The sequence below is a fragment of the Canis lupus genome, chromosome 5, assembly GCF_003254725.2.
Source record: "Canis lupus dingo isolate Sandy chromosome 5, ASM325472v2, whole genome shotgun sequence".
Lineage (NCBI taxonomy): Eukaryota > Metazoa > Chordata > Mammalia > Carnivora > Canidae > Canis > Canis lupus.
In genome coordinates this window covers 54,910,415-54,934,339 of record NC_064247.1, presented here as the reverse complement: position 1 = coordinate 54,934,339, position 23,925 = coordinate 54,910,415, and the positions used below count along the sequence as shown (strand labels likewise).

The 23,925-nt window shown below is 54.1% G+C and overlaps 1 protein-coding gene across 7 annotated transcripts in view; it reads right to left on the bottom strand.

The window, feature by feature from the left end:
• SSBP3 (single stranded DNA binding protein 3) overlaps positions 1-23,925 on the bottom strand; it is a 164,342-nt gene that overhangs the window by 11,006 nt on the left and 129,411 nt on the right. For 2 of the 7 annotated variants that reach the window (XM_025427720.3, XM_035716468.2), the window contains 6 exons: positions 9,745-9,811; positions 9,575-9,651; positions 2,556-2,644; positions 1,817-1,865; positions 1,128-1,163; positions 528-582 (listed from right to left, as the gene is read on the bottom strand). In XM_025427720.3, coding sequence (XP_025283505.1) covers positions 528-582; positions 1,128-1,163; positions 1,817-1,865; positions 2,556-2,644; positions 9,575-9,651; positions 9,745-9,811 — 373 coding nt within the window. Of the gene's footprint in view, positions 1-527; positions 583-1,127; positions 1,164-1,816; positions 1,866-2,555; positions 2,645-9,574; positions 9,652-9,744; positions 9,812-13,898; positions 13,959-14,884; positions 14,966-23,925 lie in introns of all 7 variants that reach the window. The other 5 variants (XM_025427714.3, XM_025427716.3, XM_025427717.3 and 2 more) reach the window with 5 other exon arrangements.

Here is a 23,925-nt window from a genome sequence, read left to right as displayed (position 1 = left end):
GTGAAAGAAGTACAAACATGATGCTGTGTGTGTATGCGTGTGTGTAGATGCCCACATGTGTGCACGCATGCCCTCTTCTGATCAAAGAAAGAGGGAGAAGCCATCCCCTGCATAGATGACCGGAAGCCAAGAGCTCTGGGAACTCTTGAGGGACCATCATGTTACACAGTGCTGGTCCCAGGAGGCCAGAAATTCCAAAGCCCCTTTTCAGGCATCTAGAGAAATGCACAGCCAGGACTGGTGCTTACCAACTGGTGCAAGCCGAGGACAGTGAGAACCCTCGTTCCTGGATCTCCCTCCCCACTGCACAGCCCCATCCTTTAACCAGAGATGAGGAGTGGCCTGGCTGAGGCCACAGGGCAGGTTAGTGGCACCAGGGGACGCCTGCCTCCTAAATCCCTAATGCCAAGGTACCTGGTGGGGGAAACATTGCTCAAGAAGAATAGTTGGTGAGCTTAGGCCTGGCATTTGGGCCCCTCCAAGACCCCTTATGATCTTAATGGTACCCTCTCCCCAAGCCTTCTCACCTGCGGGACTAGGCATGATGGGTGTTCCTGGGGGGCCACCACCACCAGGAGGTCCCTGGAAGGGAGATAAAACTGACATCAAATATCCATGACAATGATACAGGTGGGGAGAAGCCACTGAGCTCCAGTGACATCAAAGACAAGTGCTTGCCCAGGGCCCAGCCCGGTGTTAGCTCTGGTTAAAGCTCAAGCAGGGCACACGTGTTTAAGCCTTGGGAGAGCTGGACTTGGTCTACAGCCCCCCAACCATCCCCATCGTTCTCCAGACCCAGAGGCAGCTGTGGGTGTACACATGTGCTCACACACACACCAATGCAGGGAACCAGAGGCCTGTGGTGGAAGCCAGCTGGGCCACTGGGCAGCCCCCAAGATGGGGACCCAACTCTAGGTCTTGTTGGGGGATTTCTGGGCCACTAGAAGGTACAGATACCTGAATACAGCAGGTATCTGTACAGATAAAGCAGGTTCTAGCATAGTTTGGAACTTGTACCCAGAATGTGTTGTGCAAGGGAAAGAAACAGAGACCCTGGAGAAGTTCTCTCGCACATTCAGCCACATGTGGGCTGTGACACGCAATGCTCCAAACCCACACATACTTACCACGTAGGTACCAGGTGATGAGGAGGAGTATGGAATCTAAAAACAAGAAGTGGGGGAGCCACGTGTCAGAGTCACTTCCTCTCAAAGAATGTCATTGGGCTTCCAAATCCACCTGGGGACACACCCCCTTTTTGCTGGGGAAGGCTGTGGGACCCCCTGGTTAGTGTCCCTGGGACGGCCAGGGGTGTGAACAAAGCCCAGTGCCCACACTGAACTGATCCCGAGAGCCTTGGCAGGGAGCTCTGAGGGGGTGTGGACATGGGAGGTCCTCCAGGTCAAGAGGACAGGAAAGCAAGAGCTTCTCCCCAGCCCCGTGGCCTTCTGTGTGGAGCCCATTCCCAGCTTGTTCCTCTGGGTGTGAGAAGCCAGCCCTGCCAGGGAAGAGGGGATCCCCAGGGGTTTCTACGTGGAGAGTGGTCTCTGAGCAAGCCCCCTCGGCTCACACATCAGGGTTTCTGCAGAGCAATGGGCTGGGCTGGGGCCGAATCCCTGAAGGCCGCAGCACCTTACTCCAAGCCTCACTTATAGCAGCATTCGTCCCTGCAGGCATCAGGGGGCGGGGGTGGAGAGTCCTGCCGCAACCCTGCCTCTCATGACACCTCCAACCTGGGGACAAGACCACCCTGTACCCTAGGAGCCCCTCCCTCGCAAACACCACCATCACCATCCCATCCAACTGGGGTACTCACTGAGTTAGCACTGTTAGGATTTGGCCAGGGCCTGCCAGCTCCCGGGCCCCTGAGAGGGAGAGAGAGAAAGAGGACGACAATGAAAAAGGTCTTATCAACCCCAAGGGGGTGGTGCCAGCAGGGCCAGAACGAGAGGGCTGACATCACTAACAGGAAGTCCTCCACAGTCCTAGGGCCTTACACACCATCTGGTTCTCGGGGAGCAAAGTGCAGCTCCTTGAGTGGAGAACTACAAGCTCCTATAGATCACACGGAGAATGTGTAACGTATATAAAATCTCCTGTGTGCATTTTCCCAGGAAGGGAACCCACAGATTCTCCCAGGGATCTGTCCCCGCAAGGAGGGGTTAAGAAACACTAAAGCACTAGAGCAGCACTGTATAGGGGTTCAGTCTCAATCCTGTCACTCAGAGCTGTGTGAGTACGGGCAAGTTACTTCACCTCTCTGGGCCTCAGTTCCCTCATGTGTAAGTGGGGGGTAATAACCACCTCACAAGATTATTAGGAAGAGTGGGGGGTCTAATGCCTGCGGCAGGCTCTGAGCCACAGCCAAAGAGGATAAGCCCAATGCAGGGCACGGGAGCTCTTATCGCAGTGTCTCTGACATCACTCCACTGCAGAGGGGACTGACGTCCAGAGAGGTGCCCAGAATTATCATCATTCACCGGCCATTCGGGGAGTGACAGAGGGCGGGGCGAGCCGCAGGCTCTGTGCCACCAGTGGGGTCAGCTGTGCCTTACATGTTAATCCCGGGCATGGCGGGGCCGAGGGAGTTGGGTGGTGGTCTCATGCCGCTGCCATAATTCTGCAACGATAACCAAGGGTCAGTCTATGAGAAGGAGGAGGGGAACCAGAGAGAGGAGGAGGGAAGAAAGACAAACAGAATATAAGCAAGAGGATTAGTCTGTGGAAAGGATCTGATGAGGAAAAAAAATAACATATTCATTAAATAAGGTGAGGGGGTGGGAACCACGTGACAGGACCACAATGACAAGCCAGCACAGAGGGAGGCTTCGGGATGGTTCTCTCGAAAGCATGGGGATGTCCAGCAAGCCCTCACATCTGTCTCGGGTCTTGGGTGGGTAAAGGAAGTGGGCTCGGAACAGAACCGACAGGGGAACACTGCCCACATCGGAAACTCTGAGGCTAGGGGCAGGGTGGGTCTGAATGTGGAAGGAGGAGGAGTCCTGAAAGGCCTGGCCAGTGGCTGTCCCCAAAGTCCAGCACATACAGATACCCCCTTCCTTGCCCCATGTCTGGGCTATCCCCTAGCCCCGGGATCAGGATGCCTGATTCCAGCATCAGCCTGTGGGGCCTGCGACACACACAGTGCTAGAGAAGCAGGAAGAAAACTCTCGGGGGAAGAGTCCTACCTCAGCTCAGTACACCCCCCCAAGGCATAGCACAAGGGGTCACGTGAGTGCCAGATGAGGAACCTCTAGTCACTACTACCCCTGGCTCTCCACTTCCGATGCTATTTTCTCTGCAGAAGAAATGCCTTGCTTCCCTTCTCCACTTGGGCTCCTACATATCTTCCAAACCCAGCTCGAAGAGCACCTCCTCTGTGAAGCCTTCCCTGTACATCTCTTAGGATGCTCACTCCCATAATGCCTTGCAATCCCCTGACCCCTGCCACAGCCCATGCCACACAGGGCTATGATCATGGCCATGTGTCTCTCCCACTGGGCTCTGAGTACCTTGTATGTGTGTGTTGGGGGGGGGGGTGGTGGTGGGAGACACTGTGTCTTGATTTTCTCCGTACGCGTGTCACTCCACACACCAGCCATCACAGACTGGGTGCTGAATCAATGAAGGAGTGAGTAAGTAAATGAACAGAAAGTAAAATTAGTCTGGTTGTAGCTTAAGCTCTGCCTTTATAGAATCCGAAAAATGTGAGGTTGGTGGAAATTTGACAGCAAAGAAATAGCTGAGCCCATAACCAATTTGACATACAGGCCCTGGGTTGTCCTTCTAACAATGCCACAAAGCTAGTATGAGTCCCGTTTTAGAGAAGGGGAGACTGAGGACCTGACTGCCCGAAGTCAGTACGCCAATGACTCCACCAGGGTCTAAACCTGGATCTGTAAGCCTCTAGGTCTGCACTCTCCCCACATATCTGCTGAAAGGCCATCAGGAAGAGCAAAAGGCCAGGAGGCTGAAGAGCCCGAGCTGAGCAGCTCCGAGCCAACATCATGCTGGAGCGGAGTTCTTGAGCCGAGGCCGGGTTCCTGAACATGAAAGCCGTGGGCCCACCTGCTCTCCCTGGTGTCCCTGACAGCGGCCTGGCGTCTAACAGGACACATGGACAGTGTGTAGACAGTAACTGGCAAACAGCAAGGCCTGGCATGGAGGAGGCAGGGGGAGTGGGCCACTGAGGGATCCCAGTGAGCTCCGGGACGAGCCAGTGCCAGGCCTGGCTTATAGACAGGGCCACGGGCTGGCAGGCAGAGCCACAGGCTTGAGGTCAGAGCACAGGAGAGCCCGGGCGTGGGCACGGGACACCCCAGTGCTTACTCTGGCTTAGACCGTGCCGGGTGCTCAATCATTACAACTGCTCCATCGCAGCCCCCCACTGGGAAGACGAAACCGCTGAGGGTCAGGAGCAGAGCGACAGCCCCCCGCGGCTGTGTGCACAGCAGAGCTACGGCCGGAGGCGCGCAGCCCAGCTCTGGCTCTGCAGCCGCCACCTCTGCCCCGCTGCCCTGCCTACGCGGTGGAGACGGAGAGCGGGCCGGGAGGATCAAATGAAATGACAGCTTTGAAGTGCTCCTTCGGCTCTCGGACATGCGCTCTGGTTTGGGACGCTAGCAGAACGAACACCAAAGCCCTTAATGCTGCCTTAAGCATCACAGAACCTCTGGTCTTAAAGGGTCCTCCCTAAGCCCCACGTGCAGCTCCTCAATCCCTCCACAAATCTCAGCCTCACTTCCGCCGCTGCAGGACAGGAAGCCTGCAGCCACCCCTGGCAGCCCGCTCTCCCCCGGGGCACAGCCTGGCCACTTCCAAAGGTTTCCCAGACAGAGAACTCTCCTGCGGGCTCCCGCCGCTCCTGCTGCCTCTCTGGCCCACTGCAGGCAAGGGAAAGGCTGGCCTGGGGGCTAGTGGGGGCGGGTGGGGCTCGGGCCGCTGCGGCACAGACTGGGCGATGGGAGGACCAGCCAGGTGCTCACTCCTGGGATGTGCCCGCCCATGCGCTACACAGACCCCCGGGGAGCCAGCTGCTGTTCCTACCTCTAGCTCACCTTCCAGAGCCTTCCCAACAGCAGCACGGCCACTTCCCAAGAGGGAGGCTGCCCACCAGATCCTCCCTGCTAGAGACACAGACTCTGGAGGGCCACTTCCGCCTCCCCGTTTCAAAGATGACAGGCCAGAGGCCCAGAGAAGCCTGAGATTTGCTCAAGGGTGAACAGAGTCGGGGGGTAAAAGTAGGGCTGAACTGTCAGCTGTGGGGGAAAGTTCTCAGAGCAGAAACAGCAGCCCTTTCCCCAGAGGGCTTGGCTTGAAAGCATGGTTTCAGAGACTCCACAGAAATGGTCCCCTTCCTTCAGTGCCCGCCTGTCCACGTCCCTGGACTGCAAGGTGTGCCCAGCAGCCAGATGCTCCCCCTTCCACTGCTGTCTGCACAGCTCTGCAGGGACGGGGCAGCTGGACGCCCGGATGGACCCTCCACGCAGTTTGGGGCTGGCCATAGCTACGGAGGCAGTCACCGTCTTCCCACACCCTCACCCTCGGCCCCTCTTGGCCACCCTGGACCCTAAGCAGAAGGGTCTGGTCTACCGGCAGGAACAATGAAGGGCCCCCCTGCTGGGGACCTCAGACCGGGCACCAGGCCCAGCCTGCTGGCCGGCTGGCAGGGCTGGGTCCTGCTCCCCCTCTCTGCAACTCCCAGGCGCAGGGGCTCTTCCTGGTGCTGCCCGGAGCCCGCCCAGCACTGTTGTCACCTTCACACATTCCAGTCTTTAGGACAGGCTGTCAGGACAGCTTCCTGGGCAGCAGGGTCCTGTCCTCCATCCCCCCTCCCATCATGCAGGGCCCCCTGGGGGCCCCTATGGGTGCCCTCCCCCCTCTTTGGGGAAAGTGCTTCATGTGGCCCCACTTTCTCTTCAGCCAGCCTCCAGCTGCTCTGGCTAGGTTTCTGATCCTTCCATGGCTTGCTGGGGCCGTTGCCCAGAAGCTACAGGCAGCGCCAAGAAAGAGTGGGGCTGTCCTGGATCAGCAGGGAGATGCAGATTCTTCCGGGCAGCACAGGACTGTCGCTAGGGACCATGGTTACCCCACGATGTGAACTGTGTCAAACACAGACCCTCGGGGCTGCTGGCCACCTGACGCTGCCCTCCATCCCCAGCCTGAGCACCAGAGATGCTAGCAAGCAGCACCCATGCGCTCTATGAGCCCCAGCACCTGGGAGGAGGCCTTGCACTCTGTCCATGGGAGCCCGGCCAGAAGGCCTTGCGGTTCTAGACTCATTCCAACAGGAGCCACTTTCTGAAAAACTTCGCCAGAACGTTCCCATCTGATACCGACATAATTCTTTAAAGAAGGACTATAATTAAGTAGATCTATTACCTCCCTTTGGCACTGGCCGTTTCACCAAAGCAGAGTAAAGCTTGTCTGAGGCACTCAGAGAAAAGGGCAGGGTGATGGCTGGTCTGCTGGTTCGTTTGTGACATTCAGGCTAAAATGCAACACAGGCTCAGGAAGTGCAAATGTCACTCCGTCCGCCTCTGAAATCTATAAAGTAGCCCCAAGACTACACCGTAAATATTCGTTGTTGGGAAGGTTCTGGAGTGGTGACCGGCTATTAGCAATCTTATTCCCCACTTGGAACTGCAGGCTGACGGTTTCCCACCTGGGTGTCTCTGTTCTCAGCCTGGCACTGTGCCTGCAGTGGTGCTTAGCAAAGGCTGCTTCAAGGGGCTAGTCTAGTCTCTTCTTCTAACAGCCCAGGCTGTGGCAGAGACAGGACTCCCTCCCTGAGCCCAGGTCTAGGGAGACAGTGGGGTGCGTGAACACCCTGCAGGCACCTTATGCTGTTTCTGCCAAACCTACCGTGGGCTCTGTGAGGTGATCACTCAGCTGCCCACTTTGCAGATGAGGGACTAGAGGCCCAAGCCGGCTGAGCTGCGGCTGGAACCAAGTTTTCCAGCACTGAGTTCTGAGTTCGTCCCTCTCCTGTCTGTTGGGAGTGACCAAGAAAGCACCCCCAGGGGATAGACAAGAAAGGGCCAGAGCAGGAGGTAGGGTGTTCCTGCCCTCTCAGGCTCTATAGTGCCCGCTCCCTGGATGACCCCCAAACCTGTCCCAAACCAGGCCAGGCCTGTCTGCCCCCAGTGGGGGGCAGGGGGCAGACATTCTGGGTTGTTCTAAGGGAGATGTGGCTCAGAGATTTAAGACTGCACTCTACCCAGAGCAGTATGGGAGACATGGACAAAGCACTTTAGGGTCTCTCTACTGATTCGATAAAGTCAAATAAAAAATAAGACATTTCCAGAGCCCCTGAGGCTCAGGGGGGAGGGGGTGCATCCACTGGCCTCATCCCGGGGCTAGCTTCTCCCTTCCCTCTCGGTCAACCCTCTTAGGACCTCCAGGAGAGTTCTGACTTCGCACCCTGCCTGGTGAAGCCAGGAGAGCCACATGGGCCCAAGAGGCCTTCTTTTGGCAAGACCTCAGCCTTTGGGACCCTCACCTCTTTAAAGCATGCGACGAGAGTGTGCCAGACTGCTGGTCAGGGACATGACGAGACACCTGCTCGGCTAGGAGGAAGTCCTAAACTTACAGAATACTCTGCTCTCAATCAGCTGACATCCATTCCCAGCTTTCAGAACCCCAGTATTATTAATACAGGCTTAACTCTGTTAATGGCCTTAGCCAGAAGAAAAAATTAAAAAAACAAAAACACACATGACTCAAAGCAATCATCAAACCCAGGCAATCAGAGTCCTAAACACCAATTTTAAGTCCCCAAGTTGGAAGACACAGACTACTTACTAAGAGTACCCCATGCCAACCGTCATGCCGAGAACTTGAGCCTCCCCCTTTGAGCGTTTCCTATTCTGCAGATGCTGGTCTCCTTCCCATTTTACAGATGTAGCTGCTAAGCCTCCAAGAGCCCAGAGGGGCGGGTGGGGGCCTTCCCAGTCCATCCTCTTGTGTCCCCAGATCCCCCAGGATGTGGAAGTCCAAGATCACTTGCTTGTCCACCCCAAGAGCATCTCTAATGGGCAGCTGAGGGACCTACAGATTCCGGACTCAGGAGAGGGAACACTCTGCTTTCAGACACTGCTGCCCCTCCCAGGAGTTCCTCAGCACAGCCACCCTGCAGAGGTCAGCTCAAAACACCCACATGGCAGGAAGGGGCCGCTCTGGTGGCTTAAAAGGAACTCATGAAAACACAAGCTTTGGGGAATTTGAGGAAAGAAAACAAACAAACAAGAAAACCAGAGCAGCAATTGGTATGGGCTTGCTTCCTTTTAGGATTATGGGGCCAAGAGGAGACAAGGACCTCCCTAAAATCTTTCAGCACCACAGATGTTGCAGCCACCACCGAGAAGAAAGCAGTGGGCTGGGTGTGCTGTAAATACAACTCCAGATGGAGCGGAGGACTCTGGGTGTGGGCAGACACCTCTCCTTACAAAAGCAGGGCACGTGTCTGCAGGCCTGTGCGTGGGAGCACTCCCCCTCCCCCAGGGAACCAGAAACCTGAGGAAGGGCCCAGAGAACGCAAACATCTGTACACTGAGTCAGGGAGACGGACCCCAAAAACAAGCAGGCTTCCAGGCAGGGCAGAAAAAGGAAGGAACACCCTACAGCAAAACCCTCCTGATCTCACTAAACGAAACTCCCCTCTCCTTATTTAGACTTCCAGGTTCTTTTAGATAGTCAGATCAGCAAACTCTCTGCCACAGCTACTACAGGAAACAGAACCACTCTCAAACACTCAGAAGAGTGGGATCTAACCATGAGAAGGTTCGAGAACAGGAATGGCCTGTCAGACCCCCTGTTGGATGGTCCTGTGGGACCCTGTACCTGTGAGGCATGGGGCTAGGTCACAAGGAGTAGACAGGGCACTTGACATCATTTTTTCCAGAGATTTCTGAGGTGTCCCTTTTGACAATGGAACCTCTCTGGTCAGAAGAAATCTTAGCTTGGAGCCGGGGCATGAAACCAGCAAAAGCCCTGGGTTCAAGTGGGTATTGGGGGCCCTGGCCGGCCTGGCCTCCTCTCAGTTGGGGTGGCATTGCTGAGAACCACAGATATAGAGACATTTCCTCTTCCTCTCACATCAAACAGGTGGGGAACCAAGGCCTATTAGGGCCCACCTGCCCCTCGAGGTCAAATGATTCACCCAAGGACAGACAAATGATGAGTCCGTTGCGGGCTGAACTAGGGCCCCTCCTTTATCTTGCCTTCGGGTCACTAGGACCCCGAGCCAGTTCAGGACCCAGGACAGGAAGGCTTTGGGATTCCTGGAGGATCCACACCACTGCTCCGGTACCAGACCCTCCACCTTCCAAATTCCTCAAACCCTGCCCATGGGAGGATCCACCAACCTGGCTGTCCATCTCCCCCTGCCTCCCAGAGGGCCCCTCAACTTGGCCTGCTGCTTGCCACAGGGGGCTGCTCCTGGCCGTGTGCAGAGAGGGCAGCTGGGGACCCCTGCGAGGTGAGTGACATGGAAAGGCCGACAGACCATGGAAGGAGGAGAGTAGGCGGGTGCACACAGATGGCCAGGGAGATGAACAGACAGACAGGTGGTTACCTGTGGGCCAGGCCCCATGGGCCCCATGCCTCGAGGAGGGTTCATTCTCTGCATCGATCCTCCCATGTTGGGGTGCCCTGCACAAGAAAGTAGGTGAACTGTGAGGTGGTGGCGGGGGCGGATGGGACAGACTCCCTGTGAGCTGTGGGAGGCCCCGCCTGGCCCTTTACCTTGTTGTCGGGTGGGATCCATAGAATTGGGCAGCAATGGCTGGGTCCCAGGAACTCCTCCCGGAGGCTGAAAGAGACGTGAGATCTGTGCTGAGTGGCTGGGGACAAAAGAGACATGCCCACCTGCCCTGGCCCTTTCACTACCCATCTGGGGGCACTCGAGAACTTGACCTCCCGGCTGGGGCTGGGGGTGAGGTCCCCAGGAGTGGCCGGCACTGAAGCTGTTATCAGCAGAGGGTGCAGCATGTGTTGGGACAGGAACCGTCACACATCCTGCTGCCTCCATGCATCTGTGCTCCTGCCAGAGCTCAGCCTCACCTTGGCCGCGCTGCCTGCCATACACCCCTCAGCGGCAGCCTGTCCCCCATGCTCACCTCCCAAACCCCAGCCACTGCAATTCAAGCCGAACCCTGTTTTTCCTTCACCCCATGGAGATGTAACTCACTCTATCCCTTCCCCTCAAGTGTGGGGTCCAGGAGACCCGCTAGCTAAAAATCCTATCACTACACAGGGTCTTCTTACAGGGGAGTTAGGGAGGAGGTGGCCTTTGAGATTTGGATGGGGAAACTGAGGTCCCGAGCCCCAACAGCCCCCAGTCACCTACTGGCAGAGCCAGGAGAAGCACTCAGGATTCCCACCCAGTCTTCGTCCTCCATATGAAATGCCTCCTTCTGACCCAAGGGGTGAAAAGGAGGCCTCCCAGAGAGTGGGGAATAGGATGCCCAATGAGAACCTATTCCCTAAAGCCTAGAGCAAGTGGCAGATGCTGGTGTGATTGCTATTAAGAAGGTGAGGACAGGGTGCCACGGGTCTCCTGAGTGACGCTTGGCACACTCACTGTGAAAACCTATTAAAAGTGATTTACTTGCGACTGAAGTTATTTCAGTGGCAACCGGGAAGAAAAGAAAAACACAGCAGCAGGGCTGGAAGGAAAGTATGCTTCTAGAACCCTATGCCTCAGGATGAAACCGAGGCCCTTGCCTTTGTGAAAACTGACCACCTTTTCCCATCTGCATTTGCCAGTGCTTCTCAGAGGCCGGGCACCTGGGACAGGGACAGCCCTCCACCCCATCCCCAGCCCTGACTGCTGCTGGGGGGGACAGCCCAGCAGGGAACTCTAAACCAGCTGTGGAATGAGGTGATGGGAAGCAAAGAAACTAGTTCTCAGTGTTGTCCCAAGCTTCAGAATGGGGTATATGTTCGTGTGTGCTTGTGGGAGGACCTGCTGAAAGTTTCCAGTGCCTGGGGGTACTCACAGTCTGTCCCTCTACCCCTGGGTCTTAGCTCTTCTGACCTCTTGCTTTCTCCCAGCCCTGCTTCCTCTCCCCAAGTTCCCAAGGTCTGAGTCACTGGAGTAGTTTGTGTCTGGCCACTTGGGGATCTGGGTTATTTCTAGACCCTGGTTACAGGATCCTGAGAGGATAAAGGCAGGCCTGCCTCTGAGGCCATCTGGTTTAGGGGAGATCCCAGCATGGGGGAAAGTAGACCGGGGACCCTCCAGGTCACAGAATACCCCTAACCCAACCCTGATGGAGCAGCCGTGGAGGTTGGGCAATCACTCCCTCTTCAGTACTCCAGTGAGGACAGTTCTCGAAGGAAGCTCCTCCTTGGGCCCCACCTAACCCTGCTGGGTCAGGAGCAGAGCAGGGCTGCCTGCAGCTTCAGAGGGAGCCTGGGCATTGCTTCCTTCCCTCCCTCACTGGAGCGACCCCGATCAGGGAGGGGACGGGACAATCCCGGCCCCCTCTACAAGCGAAGGCAGATGTGCCAGAACAAAGATAAAGGCTCTTATACAGAGAAAGTTGAAGCCTTCAAATGGAAGAAAGCAAAATAACTGCTTATATAGGGGACTGCAAGCACATACTGTGTGCTCTCTTGGAGCCTGCTCGGGAAGGTGACGCTCCGGGGCTGCCCCACAGGCTCCTGGAAATAGGCCAGTGCCTCTGCTATAGCACTGTGGGGCGGCCACAGGAAGCGTCTGCCCAGGGAAGGGACAAATCCCAACCACATCTGCACGGTCACCCAGCTGCCTGCCCCAGTCCCCCAGTCAGCCACAGGGCCGGCGGGGGCTCCTCTGGGACATGTACAGCCCGGCTGACCCCCAGGGTTCATCACCCCCTCACCTATAATCGCTTGAAAAACAGCAATGCTTTTTCTATATACAATCCCAAAACTATCACTAGGGAAGCAGGTGGGAAGATGGCCTTGTAAGGCTTAGGGAACAGGTTAATGATCCTTAGCTTCTTGTCCCCCAAAGTGCCTTTCTCATTACCCTAATACAGGGGGCCCCATGAACCTGAGCAAGTCCTGCTGCCTCTGCTTCCTCCACCTGCCACAGGGGAGGACTGAGCTCACTGGAGTGGCACAGTGCCTCCTCTTCAACCTGCAGCCCCAACTGAGGCACTCGCCACGAACTCCCCAGGTACAAAATCTAGGAAGGGCACACCCCTCCTGGAGGGCAAACATTTCTTGAGTTTGGAGAAAACTGGAAAATCGGTATAGATTTCCAATAGGGCAAGGGCGAAGGGGGTGGGGAGGGGGAGGGTTGGGACAATTGGTTTGTAACTCGAGGTGCAGATGATGGATTTATTCTCCATTTGCTCTCTTGGGCACTTGTTCATGCTTAACTGATAAATAGGAACATACATGTTTCCTCTCGTGTCCCTTAATTGCTGGAGGAAAGGCCATAATGATGATACGGAAGCATCTGCTCTCTCCACGGGGCAGAGGCCAGTTCAGGCCATGGAGAGCCCCTGGACATGCTGCGGGAGAAGGTGCTGCTGGGGCCTGTGCACGTGATGGCAGGGGAGGCCCCCGCTGGTGACCGAGGCAGCATGTGGACTACACGGAAAGCTAACCGAAGTGGGTGAGGTGCAGAGGAAATCAGCCCTGGGCTGAGAGCTGCAGACCAGCTTGATCTGGCTTACTGCAGGACTTCCCAGAATCCTGTTTCCTCATCTGTGACATACCCAAGGGTCCCCCTCCTTGTTAAAAAGTTGGGTCTCTAACCCTTGTCTGAACCTCTCCTTCATGTCACAGAAAGAGGAAACAAAAGACTTTTTGGAGAGCAAAAAAAGTCATCGGAAACCTGATCGACAATTCAACTCTACAACTGGAAGTCCCTTTCTATGATGGTCTCTCCTTGGGCCCTGGAGCTCGTACTTGGGGGCCTTTCTTACAGAGCCTGGAGAACAGAAACAATCAAGCCACTCGAGTTGGTCACTGAACTCCCAAGTTCCAAGGGCAAAGGGGCTGGACGCGCTGGTGATGCCGTCAAATTTTTGGAGGGGCTTTTGCAGGGTCACTCTAAGAATTATGTATAAAAAACACTTTGGCACGAAAAGCAATCTCCCCAACATTTAAGTTTCTTTTCAATCTTTCATCGCCAAAGATACTTTATCGTTACCTCTCCAGCTTCCTCCCACTGCTCCCCGGGCCACAATAAGCTGAACTATGGAGGGTGGCATGGGGGCCGATTTCTCCAGACCACCTAGAATTGCCAACCCTAATGGGCCAGCACAAGGCACACAACCCCAGGCTGAGAAGCCCTCCCCGTAAGCAGACCACTTTTCTAATTATACAAACAAATCCTTTCTTGTTTGGAGTTGGGTCTGGGAAACAGGCAGACATTGCTTAAAAACTCACAAATGTCCTGCTCTGCTGCATCCAGCCTCCTGATCTAAGCATTCCTATGGGCCATTTCTCCCCTTAATAGCAGGATTATATTTACCAGCCTTGGCAATTCTCAAAAGCTTCCAGGAAAAAATGCACGTTGTCAATTAACTTCATTAAGGAGGAAGACCCTTTTCCAAGAAGGGGCTGGAAGGGAGGGGCAGGGGCATTACCACCTTCTCTAGAATAGCCGAAACCCTGCATTCCCATCCTGGCTGCTTCTGCTGCTGCCCTCTGAACTCCAGAGCCAGCTGTCCAAAGCCCACCAATGAGAGGTAGGTGAAATGCTGTGAGAGGGGCTGTACTGTGGACACGGAGTGGACACAGGGCCCGCCCCAGGGACCCACCTGTAAGCTACTTCCTGCATTCCAACCTGCCCCTCCACCTCCCAGTTCTTTCCCCAAATTCTGCTTTGAGTCAAAGTCCAACTGGGGCCAAGGGTAGCTGGGTAAGGGGAGAGAGAACATGAAAAGGTACAGTACCTGGTTTCCCATTCTGATCGGGGGCCTGGGGCCGCCTGCGTATCGCGGTGACATAAAAGGCTGCAATTATAGGGAATTAGTTCAATGACAGCCTGCACTTCTGCACAGCGAAAACACGAAAGCACTCCACTCCACAAAGTCCAGTTTTGTTAAAACTGGTGATCTTTTAAACTCTCTTTCTCTCGGTGGCCTCTTCCCTCTGGGCAAAGCTTCCTTTGGGCAGAGGGAACAATAGATGCAGAGGGCACAGCCTGACTCGGCACTTGCCCATGGAGATCTATTCTGGGTGGCAGGAGAGCGTGGCTGGGACTTGGCACGGGACGCGGAAGAGCAGTTAGAGCAGTGCAGGGCAAAGGAAGAAACCTCTGCTCCCGGGAGGGGCAAATAAAGACTCACAAAGGGAGTTGTACACAAAATGTTCAGGGTGTGCGGATAAAGCTGGACACGCGCGCACACGCACACACAGAAACCACTGACAAAAGGTGGGTGGGGAGGGGAGCGAGGATTTCAGGGGGGCAAACATAATGAGAACAGAAAGGGGCCAGCGGGCTCCCTAACTTATGCAGGGCAATGGGCAAGAAAGCTTTCTCAGCAGCGAGAGTGCACACAGAAAAGGCTAGGGATGCAGCTTCGGTTACGGACAAATGGTTAACCAAACTCAAAAAACCAAACCAAAAGTGAGAGAGGAAAAAACAAAAACGCAAAGGCCACTGACAAGGTCACAGAAATAGATTTGCTTTTCTTTTGGTTTCATATCTAAGCGGGGTGTGATGTCCCAGGAATGAAGACTATTTTCGGGGGGGGGGGGGGGGAATATTTATTATTATTATTATTATTATTATTATTATTATTATTATATTTCGTTTGTCAATAAAGACTCGAAAACCATGGCTAGAGCACATTTTGATTTTTGTTTTTCCTCTGCTGGCTCTGTCCTCCTCGTGCCCCGCGCCCCCCGGCGGGCAGGCGAGCCACAGTGCTTTTACCTGACTGTGGGGTCCCATCATGCTGCTGGGATTGTGAGGTGGAGGCTGTGCGTGCGGCGAGGGCTGTGACCCCGGAGGACCCTGTGAGGCCAGACAGTAGAGGCAGGTTATAGATCACAGCACATGGAGAAGCGCAGAAGCTTAAAAGAACAAAAATTAAACCAAAACGAAGGGCAGGCGGCGGGCGTGCGGGCGGGCGGGCGGCGGGCTCTGATTGGTGGGGAGGTGTGCGCGGCTGCTTGGGTCGCAGGCTCAACAGTGTAGGTGGCGAGCAGGAGGGAGAGAAGCCGATGAACACACTCACGGGGTGCTTTACAGGGATGGAGAATGAAACCCAGCTCCTTTGTCAAAGCACGCAGGAGCAGGGGCCCGGGCACCGTCTACCATTGGAGCAGAGTTTGCCATGTTAAATACGCTGGTTGTGATGGGCTCAGAGAGCACAGTGAGGCACAGCAAGTGCACCTGCTCTGCAAAGTGTGCAAGGGCCACTTCTGAGCGCAGAAGAACCCAGAGAGGCCCTGCCCTCTGGGAGCTCCCAGTCTAGGGCGGGCTGGGGCAGGGGGGGATAGAGATAGGATGCGGGCTCCCAGGCCAGTCTACTGAGGGCAGGGGGCCTGATGGGTGCACAAGAATAGACAGGAAGAGTCAGGCTGTGCCAGAGATCAAACAAGGAAACAAAAGGACGGACCATTACCGAGCACCCACTCGGAAAACTTTGCTAATTCACCTTCACTTAAAAATGGCCCCATGAAGTGGGGTTTCTCATTCTTTTTTACCAGTTAGGAAACTGGATCTCCAGGTATGAAGGCATCTGGCCACAGCCACACAACTGGTAGATGGCAGAGCCAGGATGAGACACCTGATGGATGCAAGGTTCACCCAGGCTCCTGCAGCCCAGAGCTCAAGCAGGCAGGTGCAGAGGAGCTAGGGGGATGGGGCTGGTGGTCTGGGACTGCTGCGTGGGTGGAAATGTGGAAGGGCTGGGCCTTCCATTCCAGTTGGCGGTGAGCCACCTGTGGTTCCAAGCTGACTCCAGAAACCGTGGGCTATGCTGACCTTGACTACCCCCACCCTAAAAAGATGGGCAGGAAAATTCACTTAAACCATGTGGTTGGTCAAACTGGGATGCAACCCATTAGTGGGTGGAGGAATCAATTTAGTGGGCTGCAACCATCGTATTCTATAAACCTGGGACAAAAGAAAAGAAACTAACAGCTCCATGTGTTTTAAGGCAGGTATTTCTCACTAACTTTTTTCACATTTATACATACGTGTGTCTATGTATACTGGTTCACAAAATCAAACATATTTCCTACTGTGGGTCAATCATAAAGGACAAAAAGCCCATCTTGGAAGCTCCTTCCTACTTGGGATGCTCAGAGCTGGACCCTGGTGCTGTTGCTGAAGAAAGTGCCCTAATTCACTCTTCTCTGCCCTCGAGCATGTCATTACTTGTGGAAGTCACGTTTGAGAAAAATTCAAAACCTGCACAGGGGGCGGGGGGTTGCATTAAAGAGGAGAGATGGAGAGAGAATCTTTGAGATGCAGGAAGGATTTTGTCAGCCTTCTCCTTCAAAGCCAGGCTGCCCAGCCTCCTGCCTGCTCAGCAAACTGCGGGGAGCTGGGACAGGGCAGAGGGGCAGGGCAGAGGGGTGGGTCCCAGCCGGTGGGCCTGGAGACCCAGAGAAGAGGTGTGCAGGTGCCGTATGGGAAGCCAGGGGTGCCACTGAGGACAGGCCTGGAGTTTCTTGGCCAAGTGAGGGGCTGCTCACTTCCGGAGAGCTCTGCAGAGCAGATGTTCCCCTACCTGCCATGCTACTAATTTCAACAAGTGTGTGTCTTTCTAGCGGCTGCCAGCAACGGCATGGTTTGTTACCATGAGCAATTTTCTTAATTAACAGACATTAATTAGCCATTTAGCAATTTTGCAAGCATTTGTTTAGCGGCTTTCCTAAACATGAATACCACTGTGATAATGGCACTGATTAGAGGGTCCCCTAATTAACAGTACAGGGAAGGAAAATTGAAATCACATAAATTAAAAAGGGAGGGGAAGCTAATGAAGGCGGGACATATTTGCACCTGCAAGTCTTTTGTACCATGAAACTTGGGTGCAATGTAAACAAAATAAGATAATTCAAAGCCAACCCCCAGAAAAAGAAAAATAAAAAGAACGGAAGAAGAGGGTTTGAGGGTGAGGTCCAGTTGCCAAGAGGGGGCAAAAGGCCTTCTGTCGGTTCCCAGCTCTTGGCAAGAAAGGAGCGCCTCCTCCCTCCAACCCTCGTGGCCCTCCCTGGTAAGACCCAGTGCTTCCTTAGAGAGAGCAGTGTGTCTCTGGGCAGGACCCCACACCTGTGGCCCCATTAGCCAGGGGAGGCAAGTAGTGGCCGAGTCAATAACTGATTGTAGAAAACATAAAGAAAGCACCCAAGAGTGTCTGGCCCCCACAGGGGGCCTCAGTCATTGGCAGTCCCTACTAAGGGCCAATGCTTGAAACTGGGTCTGGAGGGCCATCCCAAGCTGTCTCTCAGCCCTGGATTCTGGCTGCTCGGCCCCCCCGCCCCCAACATCCAGAGGGCAGGCTGGTATGTGCGCCTCACCTCTCTACCTCCTTCAGAAGCTCCCTGGCTGGACTCTCAGTGAGTGGATGCCGCACAAGCTCGCCTCCAAGTAGCTCCTCAAGGCAAACGGCCAATGAATATTAAGGGCTTGGGAGCATGCGGCTGGTCAGTGAGGCTCCGGCCAGCTCAGCAACTTCTCTGGCCAGTAGGCTATTAAGTCTAGGGAGGAAGTGGCATTCTCAGAAGTCTCCCCCAGTAACTTGGAGCCAGGGTTTGAAACAAGAGAACCCTAGCCTAGGCTAGCAGTTATCCAGAGAGAAAACCCCACCAAGATCTCAAGACAGGTGAAGCTCAGCACTCGTCTCCCACCCCAGGGTCGGTGCTGACCAGACTGCTTGTGTATTTCCCAGCATGGCCCCAAGGACCACTGGGAGCTCTATGAGCTGGAAGCTTTTCTTCCATGAAGTCAGAAGCCTATCAGTTCCCAATGGCTACCCACATCTAGCCAAAGTTCCATCCTCCATCTTCCACATCTCTGTTACCTCCACTCAGCCTGGAGCTGTCTGCCACTCTGTGTCTGGACTCTGTCCCCGAGATGGTATGTGACAGCACATGGAGGGACCCTAAACACTTGGCACATTCTCAGGAGAGAGAATAGGGCACCACACTGGAAATATTTGCTTCTGTTAAGAAGACAGACATTTTCCCATTTCCACAAGGAGGGACAGAATTTGCTGCCCTGTGGTTTAGTGGGGCCAATAAAACATCTCTCTCTCATACCAAGCATCCTCAAGGAGAGATCAACAGGTAGGTGTAGAGAAAACAGACTTTGTGGTCTTTTCAACTCATTACCCACTTGGTCAAAAGGCTACATAGGAGGCAGACCAGAAAGGATCTTGTTTGAGAATTTTGACCTTTGTGGTTATGTTGGTCTCTTCTCTCCCCCAAACTGATAAGACCTGGCAGGCAGGGGGAGAAGTTCAGGGTAGAAGGTGGGAGAAGGAAGGAGTCAACACTGATGATGAGTTTTCCCACACAGGACGGCTCCTCCATGGGGCCTTCCCAGCTTCTACTTGCTGAAAACTTTAGAAGAATCCAAATTAGGTGTCTGAAAGCCTGTTTGGCCAAAAAGAACCTCGAAGTCCAGCTCCACCTAGACTGTGGAGGCGTTCTGTCTCGGGAACTGCCTAACCCCCTCCCAGCACGCCACAGAGCGGGTAGTCATCAGCAGGCATCTGCGATGCAGAGTACTGTGCTAGGTGAGTTGGGGGTCCCACCGGAAGCTTGGGAAGAACTCCACCTGCCCGCAGACTGTCAGGTGACCCTGACAGATCATCACTTCTTCCAATGTCCTTCATTCACAGGAGAGAAAAGAGATGCTGAGGGCAGAGGCGTGACCTGCCCACAGAGAACTCGCTGGTGGCTGAGCCACATCTAACCCCAGCCCAGGGATCTCTTGAGGATAATCATGTTCCTGTCCATTGTAGGTAAGGAAACAAGGTTTGGAAAAAACAGGGTTCAAATCCAGACTCTGCCACCAACAGGGTTTCTCTTCTGCAGTCGGTTAAATGGGAATAATAATGAAGTCACATGTCCCACACAGTGGGAGTGGCCTTCACCTGCGTTAGCTCGTGTAACCCTGAACTCCTCTCTGGAAAGGCTGTCTGTCGCTCCATGTCACACCTCAGAGGAGTAAGGCCACTGAGAAACTATCAAGCAGTGGAACCAGCCTCAAAGTCTGATTCTAGAGTTCCAGGTGGCCTGAGCTGACCCACTACTCTCACAAGCCCACCAGCGGAGCCTCCGTGCCACACATGGCACATAAGGAACAGAGAGGAACAAGTCCAAGAGGCTGAAGGACGTGTGGGTGCAACTCGTCACTCAGCCACACACATTCATATTCTAGATGCTGGCCTTGGGTGCCTGGCTAGCCCCATATCCTGGGGATGGGTCACAGAGGTGCATCAGACCCATCTGGCCCTGGAAACTCCCAGGCTAGTTGGGGAGAAGGATGAGGACACAGTGACAAACAAGCTCAAGTGTCGGTTTAAAATGCCATGGGGTCCAACAGACGGTGACAGGTAAACTGAGGGCCAGAGTTATCCACAGAATGTTGGCCACCAGGGAGCTTGGATGAGAACTGAGGTCCCTGGACTGGTCACAAGTCTTTCCCTGCAGTGCACTGCCCCCCCTCTGGGGTGACAGCAGGGGGATGTGCACCCAGGGTGAGACCCCAATCAGGGAACCCTGCAACCTGTCTGGGAAAAAGCAGCAGCAAATGTGCCCACTTCCTGCCTGGGCCTTCATTCTGCCCCAGACCCTGTAATGGACTTGCCACTCTGTCTCAGGCAGTCCCAAGGTCTCTGACCGGAGATAGAGAACTCCCGCACTTCCTTTTTATTCTTTCTCCTCCAATTCTAGCATTGGGTAGTGTTACATCTAGCCGCCTCTGAGAGCCAGTTATGCAGGGCCCAGAGAGATTCTGCTATGGGTGTGATCGAAGCAAACACTGGGCTGTTTCACTAAAACCCTGGACATGGAAAGTTCAGTGAAAGAGCCTTTGCCATCACAGGCATGGTGGGGAACAGAACACTCCCACAGCATGAGAGACCCAAGGTCTCTGCAGAAAGGTACTTCAGAGCATCAGCAGGGGCCACTTAGGCCTCTAGGTCACAGGTGGGCTGAGTCCCTGTACTTCACCTGAAGCCATCCTCGAGAGGTAGATGGGCTTATGAAGCATAAGGAAAGCTTCCAGCTCCACAGCCCTGGCATCTGATCCCAGCTCCTTCAGGATACAACGTGAATCCAGTTTCCTCATCAGGAGAAAGGGACATAGCAGTGGGGTGGTGCTGCAGACGGCGCTAGGAGCCAGGGAGGTTCCCAGGCTTCCGCAGTCACGCACCTCATGCTCTGGTGGCCACTCGCTGCCTGTGTACAGGGAAAGCTGGAGCTGGGCCTGCTCTGCCCGGAACACTCTTCTCAGCCTGCTGAGAGCCCACACCCCCTCTCCTTCCTGAAGCCTGCTCTGCCCCAAGTGCTCTCCGCAACACGTGGTGTCTTCCCCACACATCGTGTCTCATCTGTAGAAGCCACACAGGCTGCTCAAGAGCATGAGCACTACCTTCTACCCCATGTAGACATCCCGGTCAGGGCCCGAACAGGGCAGCAAGGCTTGGCCGACAGGCAGACCCCATGGCCATGGTCAGCCAACCCCGGGGTGGACATACCTAACACCTTTGAGTTTAAGGAACCAGGAAGAAAAATTAGTACCAACAGGGTGACCAAGCTGGTCCTCTGAACTAAAGATTCTTACAGATAAGAGAGTCCTTTAAAATTAAAAGTAAAAAACAAAACAAAACAAAAAAACCCACAGTGATTTTTTTTTAAGCTGAAAAGTAATAAAAGCTATATGCCAAGTTTAGTATTTCCAAAACTCCCCGATCCTTCCCCCAGCACCACTGCACGCTCCCCAAAGCTGCCTTTTCCCAGACCCTCAGGAAAACAGAGCTGAGACTTAACTCCAGGCTTTCTGGGTGCAGAGGTGAGCAAATGAGGACGAGCTGTGGCCAGTGCCAAGCGTTGGGCCCCAAAGCCCAGGGGCCTCGGGCTGGAGTCCTGCCTTATATCCCTGATCCTTGGGCTGCTCATCTATAAGGAGGGAGAATTCAGGTGACATGTTCCTCACAGGGAAACCATGAGAGTACTCTGTGAGCTGCTAGGTGCTCACCTCTGGCCAAATTTGTCTTGTATCTTCACAGAAGGCCTTAGGGGAAGGCCTTGGAAGTTTTAGGTGGCTCAGAGACCAAACACTCCACCCATCCCCATCTCTCCTCACTCATGGGGCCACTGGCCCCTGGCCTGGCAAGGCTGGGGTGGGGAGGTTATCGACCGGCAGTGGAAACAGACGACTTGCATTATTAGGGGCCTGTGTAATCTGCCTGTTGGGCGGTGTCACTTTAATTGAGTGAATATAAAATTACATTAATTACACACATGGTAAAAGGCATGTGGCAGACAATCCAATTTGCTCCTTGGACACAAATGCTGACAGAAAATGCTGTAAACCCATTCTGGGGAGAGGGCCAAGGTGTGCCCTAGTGCTACAGACACCCCATGTCTGTGAACACAGTCTGCTTTGTCCCTGGAGCACGAACCTGATCACCTGGCTGGGTGAGGGAGCGGGGAGCTGTAACCACCCTCCCCTTTAACCTGTACCTCATCAGAGGAAGTTATTCCTTTATTTTGACCCTATGGGAACAAAGTTGGCAATGGCTTGCATAGTTGCTTTCCTATCCTGTCTCTAACTGTCCCCTCCGTGAAAGCAGACACACATGCTTGTGTGTGTGTGTGTGTGTGTGTGTGTGTGTGTGTGTGTGTGTGTGTGTGAGAGGTACGGGCCAGAAATGGAACTGAAGTTACCAACTCAAGGGCAGAGGGAGCCTGGGCCATCTGTGTGCCCACCCAATGACATGAGCCCCAGAGAGCTCCAAGTCAGGGGCTGTTGGCTACCTGGGAAATGAGTCCATAAGAATCATGACCCCCTGGGGGCACCAGACAAGGAGAATGGGTATTGCCAGAGAGAGGTGAAGTGGTGGTGGCCCATCTTCCTGGGATGGTGGGGAAGCCATCAGTTAGAGGGAGCAGGACAGTACACAACGTCTCCCTCTTGGGGTCACCTCTGCAGACTATCAGCAATCTACACAGCCACCATGGTCCACTCTGTGCAAAGATCAGCAGAAGACTCATTGATTTCTGTCTGAGCAAAGGCCCCAGATGACCTCCCCTTCTCCCTGCACCGCTCTGAGGAGCCAGGACAGTGCTGGGCAGACGACAAGGGCGAGAGGTCCGCATACGTGTGAATCTGGCGCCAAGACACTCACAGAAGGTGCTCAGCAAATGTTCTCAAGAGACATGAGGCACGCTTGCCCCATAGAGACGGAGACGCAGAATCAGCAGGCAATGGTTTTTCAAAACAAAGGGAGGAAGTGTGGCAAATGAAAGTAGTGGCAGTGTCCAAGACCTAATGCAGAGTTCTGGCACATACCGCCCCCGGCCTCTTTCCCCAACCCTATGTGTAGACAGGAAGACTGAGCCCCGTCTCTCTGGTCCCAGGGCCAGGTTCAGTGCCCTGCACCACACTACATACCCAGGATGGAGGTGGGGTCAGCTGCAGTGCGAGGACCCCAAAAGCACAGCCACCATGCTGAGCAAGGGTAGGAGGAGGCAAACTATGGCTCAGGGCCAAAGATGGCCTGCTGCCTGTTTGTGTAAATAAAGTTTTATCGGCATACAGCCATGCTCATTTGTGTACTGTCCAGAGCTGTTGTTATGCTTCAGTGGCAGAGCTGTGACAGAGACCAGATGGCCCACAGAGCCTAAAATATTTACTATCTGGTCCTTCACAGAAAATGCTTGCTGACCCTTGGGAGAGGTAATGGCTTTCAAGGTTGAAGAGGGGGAAAAAAACTGGGGTCTTTTAAAATTGTCGAGGTAAAATAAAACAGTGTTATATCTACTTTTCTGATTTTTTACCTTAAATCCCTCCAATAAGACAAATGAAACAAAGATTAACTCTACTGACAATAAGAAAACTGCAGTCCAATGACATTACAGTATTATTTATCAGAGCCATGATTTTTCCCACTGAACAGAAATGAGCTCTGGACCAGGGGTCAGCAAACCTGAGCTCTATTTCTCCTACCAAGATGCCACATGGCCACTCTTGTAGCCCTGGTTTTTGTAACCACTGGTCTTAAACAAAATGACCTTTCATCACTATAACAAAATAGACAGCATTCCCATCCCCTGGCTGGTCCCAGAGTATCTCCTTGCTGATCATCTCCCCAGTCTCATTCTCACCACAATACTGGGAAATGAGCTAGTCCCTCGAATGCCAGCACAGAACATTCTGGGGGCTCAACTGCAGCCCTAAGTTCTTTCAGCAAGTTCACACTGTTTGACCCTCTCCTATACAGTGAATTAGCTCTAGGGTTATCTCGGGGCAGGGCTCTACCTTGAATGGCTACGGTCAGGATAGGGTGGGGGACAAGAGAGGTGGCTCTAAAGCTTTGGGGCCCCCCTGCTAGAGATTCTTTGTATGTGCCTGCATCTACATAATCAGGCACCCTTTCCAGGGACACAGGAAAAAGCATCTGCGGAACGTGTGCAGGACCCAGTCTAGCAGGCGTGCATCAAGCCACTGGGTCCTAGCACCCTGGAGGGAGTGCTAAGTGCTGGAGATACATGAATAAACAGTACTGCAGACCTCCCTGAAAGAATCCCAGGCTGGTGGGAGAGACCGCAGTTTAACTATGACCAAACAGAGACAAGGAGCCAGGTATACCAGAGAGCAAGAGACAGCAATTACAGCATCATCACATTCAGGCAAGGCCTGGAAGGATGAACAGGTGTCCTCTGGCAGAGAAGAAACAAAAGGCGACTCTGGGCTGAAAGACGGGAGCCTATGCCGGAGAGGCAGCG